This window comes from Somniosus microcephalus, chromosome 11 (genome assembly GCF_052327205.1).
Source record: "Somniosus microcephalus isolate GS21.2 chromosome 11, FLI_Smic_1.0, whole genome shotgun sequence".
Taxonomy (NCBI): Eukaryota; Metazoa; Chordata; class Chondrichthyes; order Squaliformes; family Somniosidae; genus Somniosus; species Somniosus microcephalus.
This window is the reverse complement of record NC_140997.1, coordinates 233189111-233205078: the sequence shown is the minus strand read 5'-3', so window position 1 is coordinate 233205078 and position 15968 is coordinate 233189111. Positions and strand designations below refer to the sequence as shown.

The 15968-nt window shown below is 57.4% G+C and overlaps 1 protein-coding gene across 1 annotated transcript in view; it reads left to right on the top strand.

Moving 5' to 3' along the window:
• slc41a3 (solute carrier family 41 member 3) overlaps positions 1–15968 on the top strand; it is an 88436-nt gene that overhangs the window by 57613 nt on the left and 14855 nt on the right. Inside the window, exons 7-9 of the mRNA XM_086002130.1 lie at positions 256–400; positions 2596–2675; positions 15313–15447. Of these exons, the coding sequence (XP_085858256.1) occupies positions 256–400; positions 2596–2675; positions 15313–15447 (360 nt within the window). The remainder of the gene's footprint in view (positions 1–255; positions 401–2595; positions 2676–15312; positions 15448–15968) is intronic.

Genomic DNA, 15968 nt, shown 5'->3' with positions numbered 1-15968 from the left:
CCGTGCTTTCAGCGAGTCCGGTATTGAAGGCTACTCCGCTGGGTGACAGACCCCTTCGGCCGAGGCAGGGGCAGCTCCTGAGCGCCCGCCAGTGACCCCGACCGGAAACTGAGCGTACGTGGCGATGTCGCCTGTGGTCGAATAGCCGGAGCTGCAGTTGTTTTGGTTGAGGGGTGGGGGGGGAGGCAGGGGTTTGGGGGGCCGGTTGTGGTTCCTGACCGCACGGGCTGATTTGCTTCCGACCTTTCTTTCCAGACGTGGTCTATCTGGCTCCCGGGCTCTGCAGCCTCTTCATTGCCATAATCCCAATCTGGGTGGTAATCGCCAGGCGCTCGCCCCAGATCCGGGAGGTGCTGAAATCCGGGTGGCAGCCCGTACTGGTCGCCATGACAATTAGCAGGTGAGTGGCCCTTACAGGGCTTATTTTTTAAGGGGTGGGGGCGAACGGACTATAAATAAACCTCCACCAGGGACTGGGGTTACAGCGGGTCATTTGTCTGAAGGGATTTGTGGTCTGGAATTCAGCCGTGGTCAGTTCACAAGAACCACTACAAAACAGCAGGAGACAATCCCTCCACACTGTCCCATCAAACACTCCCAGGGCAGGTACAGCACGGGTTTGATATAGAGTAAAGCTCCCTCTACACTGTCCCATCAAACACTCCCAGGGCAGGTACAGCACGGGTTTGATACAGAGTAAAGCTCCCTCCACACTGTCCCATCAAACACTCCCAGGGCAGGTACAGCACGGGTTAGATACAGAGTAAAGCTCCCTCTACACTGTCCCATCAAACACTCCCAGGGCAGGTACAGCACGGGTTAGATACAGAGTAAAGCTCCCTCTGCACTGTCCCATCAAACACTCCCAGGACAGGTACAGCACAGGTTAGATACAGAGTAAAGCTCCCTCTACACTGCCCCATCAAACACTCCCAGGGCAGGTACAGCACGGGGTTAGATACAGAGTAAAGCTCCCTCTACACTGTCCCATCAAACACTCCCAGGGCAGGTACAGCACGCGTTAGATACAGAGTAAAGCTCCCTCTACACTGTCCCATCAAACACTCCCAGGGCAGGTACAGCACGGGTTGGATACAGAGTAAAGCTCCCTCTACACTGTCCCATCAAACACTCCCAGGGCAGGTACAGCACGGGTGAGATACAGAGTAATGCTCCCTCTACACTGTCCCATCAAACACTCCCAGGGCAGGTACAGCACGGGTTGGATACAGAGTAAAGCTCCCTCTACACTGTCCCATCAAACACTCCCAGGGCAGGTACAGCACAGGTTAGATACAGAGTAAAGCTCCCTCTACACTGTCCCATCAAACACTCCCAGGGCAGGTACAGCACGGGTTAGATACAGAGTAAAGCTCCCTCTACACTGTCCCATCAAACGCTCCCAGGGCAGGTACAGCACAGGTTAGATACAGAGTAAAGCTCCCTCTACACTGTCCCATCAAACACTCCCAGGGCAGGTACAGCACGGGTTAGATACAGAGTAAAGCTCCCTCTACACTGTCCCATCAAACACTCCCAGGGCAGGTACAGCACGGGTTAGATACAGAGTAACGCTCCCTCTACACTGTCCCATCAAACACTCCCAGGGCAGGTACAGCACGGGTTAGATACAGAGTAAAGCTCCCTCTACACTGTCCCATCAAACACTCCCAGGGCAGGTACAGCATGGGTTAGATACAGAGTAAAGCTCCCTCTACACTGTCCCATCAAACACTCCCAGGGCAGGTACAGCACGGGTTGGATACAGAGTAAAGCTCCCTCTACACTGTCCCATCAAACACTCCCAGGGCAGGTACAGCACAGGTTAGATACAGAGTAAAGCTCCCTCTACACTGTCCCATCAAACACTCCCAGGGCAGGTACAGCACGGGTTAGATACAGAGTAAAGCTCCCTCTACACTGTCCCATCAAACACTCCCAGGGCAGGTACAGCACGGGTTAGATACAGAGTAACGCTCCCTCTACACTGTCCCATCAAACACTCCCAGGGCAGGTACAGCACGGGTTAGATACAGAGTAAAGCTCCCTCTACACTGTCCCATCAAACACTCCCAGGGCAGGTACAGCACGGGTTAGATACAGAGTAAAGCTCCCTCTACACTGTCCCATCAAACACTCCCAGGGCAGGTACAGCACGGGTTGGATACAGAGTAAAGCTCCCTCTACACTGTCCCATCAAACACTCCCAGGGCAGGTACAGCACAGGTTAGATACAGAGTAAAGCTCCCTCTACACTGTCCCATCAAACACTCCCAGGGCAGGTACAGCACGGGTTAGATACAGAGTAAAGCTCCCTCTACACTGTCCCATCAAACACTCCCAGGGCAGGTACAGCACGGGTTAGATACAGAGTAACGCTCCCTCTACACTGTCCCATCAAACACTCCCAGGGCAGGTACTGCACGGGTTAGATACAGAGTAAAGCTCCCTCTACACTGTCCCATCAAACACTCCCAGGGCAGGTACAGCACGGGTTGGACGTGTGCAGTTCCTCACCAGTCACTGAGTTCCGTGTATTAAATCCCAGTTAATATTCCCGATTAAACACCGCTCCTTCCTGTTGCTTTTTTTCAGTGCTGGGGGATTGATCCTGGACAAGACCGTCAGCGACCCATACTTTGAGGGTATGGCTGTCTTCACGCCTGTGATTAACGGTGAGTTTCTTGTCTGATTGTCCTGTACCCCCAGTTAATTGTAACACCGCCCACCAGCGTCCCCTTTCATTCTGTTTCGTGCCGAGGCGCGGTTTTTCCTATTTACAGCCTATGAGCCGGCTGCGCAGGAGCTGTCGAGCGCTGCGCCGCTTCGAGAGAACGTTGCCCCTTACCCCCCCACCCCCGTCCGTCCATCCACAGCAGACTTTCCACCCCTCAATTGTCCTCCAACCTCCGGGAATTAAAGATGAACTTCCGGGTCATAAATCAAAACCTAAACGTCAGTGACTACCCTTCAAAAGGACTTCCTTGGCTGTGAAGTGCTTTGCGATGACCTCAGGTGGTGAAATGCAATCCTCTTAAGAAAGAACTTGCATTAATTTGTCCCCTTTCATGACCTCAGGATATCCCAACATGATTTGGAGTGTCGTCACCGTTGTAATGTAGGAAACACGGCAGCCAATGTGCACACAGCAAGCTCCCACAAACCGCAACCTGAAAATGACCAGACAACCTGTTTTAGGGATGTTGGTTGAGGCTCTTCGAAAGAGTGGCCATGGGATCTTTTACATCCACCTGTGAGGGCAGACGGGGCATCGGTTTAATGACACACCCGAAAGACAGCCCCTCCGACAGTGCAGCACTCCCTCAGTACTGCCCCTCCGACAGTGCGGCGCTCCCTCAGTACTGCCCCTCCGACAGTGCAGCACTCCCTCAGTACTGCCCCTCCGACAGTGCGGCGCTCCCTCAGTACTGCCCCTCCGACGGTGCGGCGCTCCCTCAGTACTGCCCCTCTGACAGTGCAGCACTCCCTCAGTACTGCCCCTCCGACAGTGCGGCGCTCCCTCAGTACTGCCCCTCCGACAGTGCGGCGCTCCCTCAGTACTGCACTGGAGTGTCAGCCTGGATCTTGTGCTCAAGCGTCTGGAGTGAGACCTGAACCCACAACCTTCGGGTTCAGAGGCGAGAGTTCTACCCAGTCAGCCACGGCACTTGTCGACGAAGAGCAGGGGAGTCCTCCCCGGTGTCCTGGGGCCAATATTTATCCCTCAACCGACATCACTAAACCAGATGATCCGGTCATTATCACATTGCTATTTGTGGGATCTTGCTGTGCGCAAATTGGCTGCTGCATTTCCTACATTACAACAGTGACCACACTTCAACAGGACCTCCTTGGCTGTAAATCGCTTTGGGACGTCCCGAGGATGTGAACGGTGCTGGAGAAATGCAAGTTCTGTCTTTCTGTATCCCAGCACCAATCTCACAGCTGCGGAGATTCACCAGAGCAAGAAAACGCTCAGTTAAATGAACTAAATTTGGCAAAATGTTCTGCCTGAAGTGAGATCCACCTGTTTTAAGGAGATTATGTTGATGGAGAAAGATTAAATCTGTGTCTGCGGTTCAGTGGACGGAAGGCTCCTCTGGGAATGTATAATTAACCAGGCAAATTGCTTTGCTTCTGCCAGAAGCAAGAGTTCGGAACGTGTATCGACTCGTGACCCGTCCCCAGATGACACTCCGAGCACTGCTCAGTCTCTGCTTCCGAGATCTCGTCCAAATTTTTCTCTCTCCCCGTCCCTGCCCCCCTCCCCACCCCCAGTCCTCGCTGGAGTGGGGGAGGGGAGCGATCCACAGGTGGCGGTCGCCCTTCGCCAACCGACCATTCTTCCCGCTCACGCCTAGACGGAGGGTCGGCGGGATATTTGACCGTGGGGTGGGCTGGGGGATCAATCCCGGCCAGATCCTGACCTCATTCTCGATCCCTCCACGCACGTGCTTTCCAGGTGCTGATCAGGGGCGAGTCCTGATTGGGTTTTTGTCTTCCTCCCCATCCTAACCCGCAGCTGCCTGTAGCCCAACCCTCCGAGATCTCTGTAACCTCCTCCAGCCCCACAACCCTCCGAGATCCCTGTAACCTCCTCCAGCCCCACAACCCTCCGAGATCCCTGTAACCTCCTCCAGCCCCACAACCCTCCGAGATCCCTGTAACCTCCTCCAGCCCCACAACCCTCCGAGATCTCTGTAACCTCCTCCAGCCCCACAACCCTCCCTATCTCTGTAACCACCTCCAGCCCCACAACCCTCCGAGATCTCTGTAACCTCCTCCAGCCCCACAACCCTCCGAGATCTCTGTAACCTCCTCCAGCCCCACAACCCTCCGAGATCTCTGTAACCTCCTCCAGCCCCACAACCCTCCGAGATCTCTGTAACCACCTCCAGCCCCACAACCCTCCGAGATCCCTGTAACCTCCTCCAGCCCCACAACCCCTCCGAGATGTCTGTAACCTCCTCCAGCCCCACAACCCCTCCGAGATCTCTGTAACCTCCTCCAGCCCCACAACCCTCCCTATCTCTGTAACCTCCTCCAGCCCTACAACCCTCCGAGATCTCGTTAACCTCCTCCAGCCCCACAACTCTCCGAGATCTCTGTAACCTCCTCCAGCCCCACAACCCTCCGAGATCTCTGTAACCTCCTCCAGCCCTACAATCCTCCCTATCGCTGTAACCTCCTCCAGCCCCACAACCCTCCGAGATCTCTGTAACCTCCCCCAGCCCCACAACCCTCCCTATCTCTGTACCCTCCTCCAGCCCTACAACCCTCCGAGATCTCTGTAACCTCCTCCAGCCCCACAATCCTCCATGCTCTCTGTAACCTCCTCCAGCCCTACAACCCTCCCTATCTCTGTAACCCCCTCCAGCCCCACAACCCTCCCTATCTCTGTAACCTCCTCCAGCCCCACAACCCTCCCTATCTCTGTAACCCCCTCCAGCCCCACAACCCTCCCTATCTCTGTAACTCCCTCCAGCCCCACAACCCTCCCTATCTCTGTAACCTCCTCCAGCCCCACAACCCTCCCTATCTCTGTAACCCCCTCCAACCCCACAACCCTCCCTATCTCTGTAACCTCCTGCAGCCCCACAACCCTCCCTATCTCTGTAACTCCCTCCAACCCCACAACCCTCCCTATCTCTGTAACCTCCTCCAGCCCCACAACCCTCCCTATCTCTGTAACCTCCTCCAGCCCCACAACCCTCCCTATCTCTGTAACCTCCTCCAGTCCTACAACCCTCCCTATCTCTGTAACCTCCTCCTGTCCTACAACCCTCCCTATCTCTGTAACCTCCTCCAGTCCTACAACCCTCCCTATCTCTGTAACCTCCTCCAGCCCCACAACCCTCCCTATCTCTGTAACCTCCTCCAGTCCTACAACCCTCCCTATCTTTGTAACCTCCTCCAGTCCTACAACCCTCCAAGATCTCTGTAACCTCCTCTAGCCCCACAACCCTCCGAGATCTCTGTAACCTCCTCCAGCCCTACAACCCTCCAAGATCTCTGTAACCTCCTCCAGCCCCTACAATCCTCCCTATCTCTGTAACCTCCTCCAGCCCCACAACCCTCCGAGATCTCTGTAACCTCCTCCAGGCCTACAACCCTCCAAGATCTCTGTAACCTCCTCCAGCCCCTACAATCCTCCCTATCTCTGTAACCTCTTCCAGCCCCACAACCCTCCCTATCTCTGTAACCTGCTCCAGCCCCACAACCCTCCCTATCTCTGTAACCTCCTCCAGCCCCACAACCCTGCGAGATCTCTGTAACCTCCTCCAGCCCCACAACCCTCCCTATCTCTGTAACCTGCTCCAGCCCCACAACCCTCCCTATCTCTGTAACCTCCTCCAGCCCCACAACCCTCCGAGATCTCTGTAACCTCCTCTAGCCCCACAACCCTCCCTATCTCTGTAACCTCCTCCAGTCCCACAACCCTCCCTATCTCTGTAACCTCCTCCAGCCCCACAACCCTCCCTATCTCTGTAACCTCCTCCAGTCCTACAACCCTCCCCAGCTCTGTAACCTCCTCCAGCCCCACAACCCTCCGAGATCTCTGTAACCTCCTCCAGCCCTACAACCCTCCCTATCTCTGTAACCTCCTCCAGCCCTACAACCCTCCGAGATCTCTGTAACCTCCTCCAGCCCTACAACCCTCCCTATCTCTGTAACCTCCTCCAGCCCTACAACCCCTCCGAGATCTCTGTAACCTCCTCCAGCCCTACAACCCTCCCTATCTCTGTAACCTCCGCCAGCCCTACAACCCCTCCGAGATCTCTGTAACCTCCTCCAGCCCTACAACCCTCCCTATCTCTGTAACCTCCTCCAGCCCTACAACCCTCCGAGATCCCTGTAACCTCCTCCAGCCCTACAACCCTCCCTATCTCTGTAACCTCCTCCAGCCCTACAACCCCTCCAAGATCCCTGTAACCTCCTCCAGCCCTACAACGCTCCCTATCTCTGTAACCTCCTCCAGCCCTACAACCCTCCCTATCTCTGTAACCTCTTCCAGTCCTACAACCCTCCCTATCTCTGTAACCTCCTCCAGCCCCACAACCCTCCGAGATCTCTGTAACCTCTTCCAGCCCTACAACCCTCCCTATCTCTGTAACCTACTCCAGCCCTACAACCCCTACGAGATCTCTGTAACCTCCTCCAGCCCTACAACCGTCCCTATCTCTGTAACCTCCTCCAGTCCTACAACCCTCCCTATCTCTGTAACCTCCTCCAGTCCTACAACCCTCCCTATCTCTGTAACCTCCTCCAGCCCCACAACCCTCCCTATCTCTGTAACCTCCTCCAGTCCTACAACCCTCCCTATCTCTGTAACCTCCTCCAGTCCTACAACCCTCCAAGATCTCTGTAACCTCCTCCAGCCCCACAACCCTCCGAGATCTCTGTAACCTCCTCCAGCCCTACAACCCTCCAAGATCTCTGTAACCTCCTGCAGCCCCTACAATCCTCCCTATCTCTGTAACCTCCTCCAGCCCCACAACCCTCCCTATCTCTGTAACCTCCTCCAGCCCCACAACCCTCCCTATCTCTGTAACCTCCTCCAGTCCTACAACCCTCCCCAGCTCTGTAACCTCCTCCAGCCCCACAACCCTCCGAGATCTCTGTAACCTCCTCCAGCCCTACAACCCTCCCTATCTCTGTAACCTCCTCCAGCCCTACAACCCTCCGAGATCTCTGTAACCTCCTCCAGCCCTACAACCCTCCCTATCTCTGTAACCTCCTCCAGCCCTACAACCCCTCCGAGATCTCTGTAACCTCCTCCAGCCCTACAACCCTCCGTATCTCTGTAACCTCCTCCAGCCCTACAACCCCTCCGAGATCTCTGTAACCTCCTCCAGCCCTACAACCCTCCCTATCTCTGTAACCTCCTCCAGCCCTACAACCCTCCGAGATCCCTGTAACCTCCTCCAGCCCTACAACCCTCCCTATCTCTGTAACCTCCTCCAGCCCTACAACCCCTCCAAGATCCCTGTAACCTCCTCCAGCCCTACAACGCTCCCTATCTCTGTAACCTCCTCCAGCCCTACAACCCTCCCTATCTCTGTAACCTCTTCCAGTCCTACAACCCTCCCTATCTCTGTAACCTCCTCCAGCCCCACAACCCTCCGAGATCTCTGTAACCTCTTCCAGCCCTACAACCCTCCCTATCTCTGTAACCTACTCCAGCCCTACAACCCCTACGAGATCTCTGTAACCTCCTCCAGCCCTACAACCGTCCCTATCTCTGTAACCTCCTCCAGTCCTACAACCCTCCCTATCTCTGTAACCTCCTCCAGTCCTACAACCCTCCCTATCTCTGTAACCTCCTCCAGCCCCACAACCCTCCCTATCTCTGTAACCTCCTCCAGTCCTACAACCCTCCCTATCTCTGTAACCTCCTCCAGTCCTACAACCCTCCAAGATCTCTGTAACCTCCTCCAGCCCCACAACCCTCCGAGATCTCTGTAACCTCCTCCAGCCCTACAACCCTCCAAGATCTCTGTAACCTCCTGCAGCCCCTACAATCCTCCCTATCTCTGTAACCTCCTCCAGCCCCACAACCCTCCCTATCTCTGTAACCTGCTCCAGCCCCACAACCCTCCCTATCTCTGTAACCTCCTCCAGCCCCACAACTCTCCGAGATCTCTGTAACTCCAGCCCCACAACCCTCCCTATCTCTGTAAACTCCTCCAGCCCTACAACCCTCCGAGATCTCTGTAACCTCCTCCAGCCCCACAACCCTCCGAGATCTCTGTAACCTCCTCCAGCCCTACAACCCTCCAAGATCTCTGTAACCTCCTCCAGCCCCTACAATCCTCCCTATCTCTGTAACCTCCTCCAGCCCCACAACCCTCCCTATCTCTGTAACCTCCTCCAGTCCTACAACCCTCCCTATCTCTGTAACCTCCTCCAGCCCCACAACCCTCCAAGATCTCTGTAACCTCCTCCAGCCCTACAACCCTCCCTATCTCTAACCTCCTCCAGCCCTACAACCCTCTGAGATCTCTGTAACCTCCTCCAGCCCTACAACCCTCCCTATCTCTGTAACCTCCTCCAGCCCTACAACCCCTCCGAGATCTCTGTAACCTCCTCCAGCCCTACAACCCCTCCGAGATCTCTGTAACCTCCTCCAGCCCTACAACCCTCCGAGACCTCTGTAACCTCCTCCAGCCCTACAACCTTCCCTATCTCTGTAACCTCCTCCAGCCCTACAACCCCTCCGAGATCTCTGTAACCTCCTCCAGCCCTACAACCCTCCCTATCTCTGTAACCTCCTCCAGCCCTACAACCCCTCCGAGATCTCTGTAACCTCCTCCAGCCCTACAACCCTCCCTATCTCTGTAACCTCCTCCAGCCCACAACCCTCCCTATCTCTGTAACCTCCTCCAGCCCTACAACCCTCTGTGATCTCTGTAACCTCCTCCAGCCCTACAACCCTCCCTATCTCTGTAACCTCCTCCAGCCCTACAACCCCTCCGAGATCTCTGTAACCTCCTCCAGCCCTACAACCCTCCCTATCTCTGTAACCTCCTCCAGCCCTACAACCCCTCCGAGATCTCTGTAACCTCCTCCAGCCCTACAACCCTCCCTATCTCTGTAACCTCCTCCAGCCCTACAACCCCTCCGAGATCTCTGTAACCTCCTCCAGCCCTACAACCCTCCCTATCTCTGTAACCTCCTCCAGCCCTACAACCCCTCCGAGATCTCTGTAACCTCCTCCAGCCCTACAACCCTCCCTATCTCTGTAACCTCCTCCAGCCCTACAACCCTCCGAGATCTCTGTAACCTCCTCCAGCCCTACAACCCTCCCTATCTCTGTAACCTCCTCCAGCCCTACAACCCCTCCGAGATCTCTGTAACCTCCTCCAGCCCTACAACCCTCCCTATCTCTGTAACCTCCTCCAGCCCCCTACAACCCTCCCTATCTCTGTAACCTCTTCCAGTCCTACAACCCTCCAAGATCTCTGCGCTCCTCCAATTCTGGCCTCTTGCACAGCCCCGATTTCCATTGCTCCACCATTGGGGGCCGTGCCTTCAGCTGCCTGGGCCCCGAGCTCTGGAATTCCCTCCCTAAACCTCTCCGCCTCTCTCTCCTCCTTTAAGACGCTCCTTAAAAGCTTTGGCCAAACTTTTTTGATCAACTGACCTAATATCTCGTGGCGTGGCTCGGTGTCAATATTTGTTTGATAATCGCTCCTGTGACGCGCCGTGGGACGTTTTACTACATTAAAGGCGCTATATAAACACAAGTTGTTGTTGTTGTTGTACTCACGAGTTGGTAGGCGCTCGACCTTCACTCTCGTGAAACCATTCCAACCCTTCCAGCGCAATGCCGCTTGGCAACACACTCCTTAACTAACAAAGATTCCATCTTGGATCACGTGTGTCAGCTGTGGCTCAGTGGGCAGCACTCTCGCTCTGTCTCTCTCTCTCGCTCTGTCTCTCTTGCTCTGTCTCTCTCTCTCGCTCTGTCTCTCTCGCTCTGTCTCTCTCGCTCTGTCTCTCTCTCTCGCTCTGTCTCTCTCGCTCTGTCTCTCTCTCTCGCTCTGTCTCTCTCTCTGTCTGTCTCTGTCTCTGTCTCTGTCTCTGTCTCTCGCTCTGTCTCTCTCTCTGTCTGTCTCTGTCTCTGTCTCTCGCTCTGTCTCTCTCGCTCTGTCTCTCTCTCTCGCTCTGTCTCTCTCGCTCTGTCTCTCTCTCTCGCTCTGTCTCTCTCGCTCTGTCTCTCTCTCTCGCTCTGTCTCTGTCTCTCTCGTTCTGTCTCCCTCTCACTCTCTCTCTCGCTCTGTCTCTCTCTCTCGCTCTGTCTCTCTCGCTCTGTCTCTCTCTCTCTCGCTCTGTCTCTCTCTCTCGCTCTGTCTCTGTCTCTCTCGCTCTGTCTCTCTCTCGCTCTCTCTCTCTCGCTCTCTCTATCTCTCTCTCGCTCTGCTGTCTCTCTCGCTCTGTCTCTCTCTCGCTCTGTTTCACTCTCGCTCTGTCTCTCTCTCTCGCTCTGTTTCTCTCTCGCTCTGTCTCTCTCTCTCGCTCTGTCTCTCTCTCGCTCTGTCTCTCTCTCTCGCTCTGTCTCTCTCTCTCGCTCTGTCTCTCTCTCTCGCTCTGTCTCTCTCTCTCGCTCTGTCTCTCTCTCTCGCTCTGTCTCTCTCTCTCGCTCTGTCTCTCTCTCTCGCTCTGTCGCTCTCTCTCGCTCTGTCTCGCTCTCTCGCTCTGTCCCGCTGTGTCTGGCTCTGTCTGGCTCTCTCTCGCTCTGTCTCGCTCTCTCGCTCTGTCTCGCTCTGTCTGGCTCTGTCTGGCTCTGTCTCGCTCTGTCTCTCTGTCTCGCTCTGTCTCGCTCTCTCTCTGTGTCTCGCTCTCTCGCTCTGTCTCGCTCTGTCTCGCTCTGTCTCGCTCTGTCTCGCTCTGTCTCGCTCTGTCTTTCTGTCTCGCTCTGTCTCGCTCTCTCTCTGTGTCTCGCTCTCTCGCTCTGTCTCGCTCTGTCTCGCTCTGTCTGGCTCTGTCTCGCTCTGTCTCACTCTGTCTCGCTCTGTCTCTCTGTCTCGCTCTGTCTCGCTCTCTCTCTGTGTCTCGCTCTCTCGCTCTGTCTCGCTCTGTCTCGCTCTGTCTGGCTCTGTCTCGCTCTGTCTCACTCTGTCTCGCTCTGTCTCTCTGTCTCGCTCTGTCTCGCTCTCTCTCTGTGTCTCGCTCTCTCGCTCTGTCTCGCTCTGTCTCGCTCTGTCTGGCTCTGTCTCGCTCTGTCTCACTCTGTCTCGCTCTGTCGCTCTGTCTCGCTCTGTCTCTCTGTCTCGCTCTCTCTCTGTGTCTCGCTCTCTCTCTCACCTCTGAGTCAGAAGGTTGTGGGTTCAAGTCCCATTCCAGGGACTTGAGCACAAAAATCTAGGCTGACACTCCCAGTGCAGTGTAAAGCGCTTTGGGACGGCCGGTGGTCGTGAAAGGTGCTATAGAAATGCAAGACTTTTCTTTCCCAGAGCCACGTCCCCCTGTCCCCCCGTCCTCCCCCCACACCCTCGGCCTGACTTACATTTAACAGTTTTTATGCCGGTGCAGGGGCAGGGAAAGGGGGGAGAGGAGGAAAGAACAAAAGGGAAGGTCTGTGATGGGGTGGAGGGCAGGAGAGATTAAATGATGGTAATGGGACAAGTAAAGAAAGAAACGCTGAGTGGAGAGGAGGCGTGAATGGGAATGGCCGCACCTGCTGTCTGAAAGAATGGGAGCAGAGGTCATGATCTGAAACTAGAGAAGAGAACAGGGAGAGGCAGCTCGGCTTTGGAGGATAGCTGCAGAAGGCGCAGTCAGAAAGGGGAAAGGCCTTCAGGGCATTGTATATATTGGGGTATGTTGCACAAGCTCTGCTGGGTGGGTGAGTTCAATGGAAAGACTCCCATTTCTCCAGCGCTTTTCACCACCTCAGGACGTCCCAAAGCGCTTTACTGCCAATGAAGTACTTCGGAGGTGTAGTCACTGTTGTAATGTAGGAAACGCGGCAACCAATTTGTGCACAGCAAGATCCCACAAACAGCAATGTGATAAAGACCAGATAATCTGTTTTAGTGATGTTGATTGAGGGATAAATATTGGCCCCAGGACACCGGGGAGAACGCCCCCTGCTCTTCTTCAAAATAGTGCCACGGGATCTTTTACATCCACCTGAGAGGGTAGACAGGGTCTCGGTTTAATGTCTCATCCAAAAGACGGCACCTCCGACAGTGCGGCGCTCCCTCAGTACTGCCCCTCCGACAGTGCGGCACTCCCTCAGTACTGCCCCTCCGACAGTGCGGCGCTCCCTCAGTACTGCCCCTCCGACAGTGCAGCACTCCCTCAGCACTGCCCCTCCGACAGTGCAGCGCTCCCTCAGTACTGCCCCTCCGACAGTGCGGCGCTCCCTCAGTACTGCCCCTCCGACAGTGCGGCGCTCCCTCAGTACTGCCCCTCCGACAGTGCGGCGCTCCCTCAGTACTGCCCCTCCGACAGTGCGGCGCTCCCTCAGTACTGCCCCTCCGACAGTGCGGCGCTCCCTCAGTACTGCCCCTCCGACAGTGCGGCGCTCCCTCAGTACTGCCCCTCCGACAGTGCGGCGCTCCCTCAGTACTGCCCCTCCGACAGTGCGGCGCTCCCTCAGTACTGCCCCTCCGACAGTGCGGCGCTCCCTCAGTACTGCCCCTCCGACAGTGCGGCGCTCCCTCAGTACTGCCCCTCCGACAGTGCGGCGCTCCCTCAGTACTGCCCCTTCGACAGTGCGGCGCTCCCTCAGTACTGCCCCTCCGACAGTGCGGCGCTCCCTCAGTACTGCCCCTCCGACAGCGCGGCGCTCCCTCAGTACTGCCCCTCCGACAGCGCGGCGCTCCCTCAGTACTGCCCCTCCGACAGTGCGGCGCTCCCTCAGTACTGCCCCTCCGACAGTGCGGCGCTCCCTCAGTACTGCCCCTCCGACAGTGCGGCGCTCCCTCAGTACTGCCCCTCCGACAGTGCGGCGCTCCCTCAGTACTGCCCCTCCGACAGCGCGGCGCTCCCTCAGTACTGCCCCTCCGACAGCGCGGCGCTCCCTCAGTACTGCCCCTCCGACAGCGCGGCGCTCCCTCAGTACTGCCCCTCCGACAGTGCGGCGCTCCCTCAGTACTGCCCCTCCGACAGCGCGGCGCTCCCTCAGTACTGCCCCTCCGACAGTGCGGCACTCCCTCAGTACTGCCCCTCCGACAGCGCGGCGCTCCCTCAGTACTGCCCCTCCGACAGCGCGGCGCTCCCTCAGTACTGCCCCTCCGACAGCGCGGCGCTCCCTCAGTACTGCCCCTCCGACAGTGCGGCGCTCCCTCAGTACTGCCCCTCCGACAGCGCGGCGCTCCCTCAGTACTGCCCCTCCGACAGTGCGGCACTCCCTCAGTACTGCCCCTCCGACAGTGTGGCGCTCCCTCAGTACCGCCCCTCCGACAGTGCGGCACTCCCTCAGTACTGCCCCTCCGACAGCGCGGCGCTCCCTCAGTACTGCCCCTCCGACAGCGCGGCGCTCCCTCAGTACTGCCCCTCCGACAGCGCGGCGCTCCCTCAGTACTGCCCCTCCGACAGTGCGGCGCTCCCTCAGTACTGCCCCTCCGACAGTGCGGCACTCCCTCAGTACTGCCCCTCCGACAGTGCGGCGCTCCCTCAGTACTGCCCCTCCGACAGTGCGGCGCTCCCTCAGTACTGCCCCTCCGACAGCGCGGCGCTCCCTCAGTACTGCCCCTCCGACAGCGCGGCGCTCCCTCAGTACTGCCCCTCCGACAGTGCGGCGCTCCCTCAGTACTGCCCCTCCGACAGTGTGGCGCTCCCTCAGTACCGCCCCTCCGACAGTGCGGCACTCCCTCAGTACTGCCCCTCCGACAGCGCGGCGCTCCCTCAGTACTGCCCCTCCGACAGCGCGGCGCTCCCTCAGTACTGCCCCTCCGACAGCGCGGCGCTCCCTCAGTACTGCCCCTCCGACAGTGCGGCGCTCCCTCAGTACTGCCCCTCCGACAGCGCGGCGCTCCCTCAGTACTGCCCCTCCGACAGTGCGGCACTCCCTCAGTACTGCCCCTCCGACAGTGTGGCGCTCCCTCAGTACCGCCCCTCCGACAGTGCGGCACTCCCTCAGTACTGCCCCTCCGACAGCGCGGCGCTCCCTCAGTACTGCCCCTCCGACAGCGCGGCGCTCCCTCAGTACTGCCCCTCCGACAGCGCGGCGCTCCCTCAGTACTGCCCCTCCGACAGTGCGGCGCTCCCTCAGTACTGCCCCTCCGACAGCGCGGCGCTCCCTCAGTACTGCCCCTCCGACAGCGCGGCGCTCCCTCAGTACTGCCCCTCCGACAGTGCGGCGCTCCCTCAGTACTGCCCCTCCGACAGTGCGGCGCTCCCTCAGTACTGCCCCTCCGACAGTGTGGCACTCCCTCAGTACTGCCCCTCCGACAGTGCGGCGCTCCCTCAGTACTGCCCCTCCGACAGCGCGGCGCTCCCTCAGTACTGCCCCTCCGACAGTGTGGCGCTCCCTCAGTACCGCCCCTCCGACAGTGCGGCACTCCCTCAGTACTGCCCCTCCGACAGTGCGGCACTCCCTCAGTACTGCCCCTCCGACAGTGTGGCGCTCCCTCAGTACTGCCCCTCCGACAGTGTGGCGCTCCCTCAGTACTGCACTGGAGTGTCAGCCTAGATTTTTGTGCTCGAGTCCCTGGAGTGGGACTTGAACCCATCACCTTCTGACTCAGAGGCGAGGGTGCTACCCACTGAGGCACTGCTGACACAGCAATGCACCGGAAAAACTTTACTCCATCTTTACTCTGTCTTAACTCCTTGGGTTTACTGGTGTTTCGGCCCTAGGTGTTGGCGGAAACCTCGTTGCAATTCAGGCCAGTCGTATCTCGACCTACCTGCACCTGTGGAGCGTGCCAGGGGTGCTTCCCGATTGGATGCAGGAGAATTGGCCTAATCCCTGCACAACCTTCATCCGCTCAGGTAGGTGACACCCTCCAGCCAATCCAAACGCATCGCTGCCGTCTCAGCCTGGGCGTGCAGGGACTGGGGGCGGGGGGGAGAATAAAGAAAAGGCAAATCAAGCATTGGGGTCCATTTCTAGACAGAATTGAAAAGCAGAGTTCTGTTCAACTTGTATCGAACCTTGGTGAGACCACACTTGGAGCACTGTGCACAGTTCTGGTCTCCATAGAGCAAGGCCAGCATTTAGTGCCCATCCCTAATTGCCCTTGAGAAGGTGGTGGTGAGCCGCTTTCTTGAACCGCTGCAGTCCGTGTGGTGAAGGTGCTCCCACAGTGCTGTTAGGGAGGGAGTTCCAGGATTTTGACCCAGCGACGATTGAGGATCGGCCGATATATTTCCAAGTCAGGATGGTGTGTGAATTGGAGGGGAACTTGGAGGTGGTGGTGTTCCCATGCGCCTGCTGCCCTTGTCCTTCTAGGTGGAAGAGGTCACGGGTTTGGGAGGTGCTGCCGAAGAAGCCTTGGCGAGTTGCTGCAGTG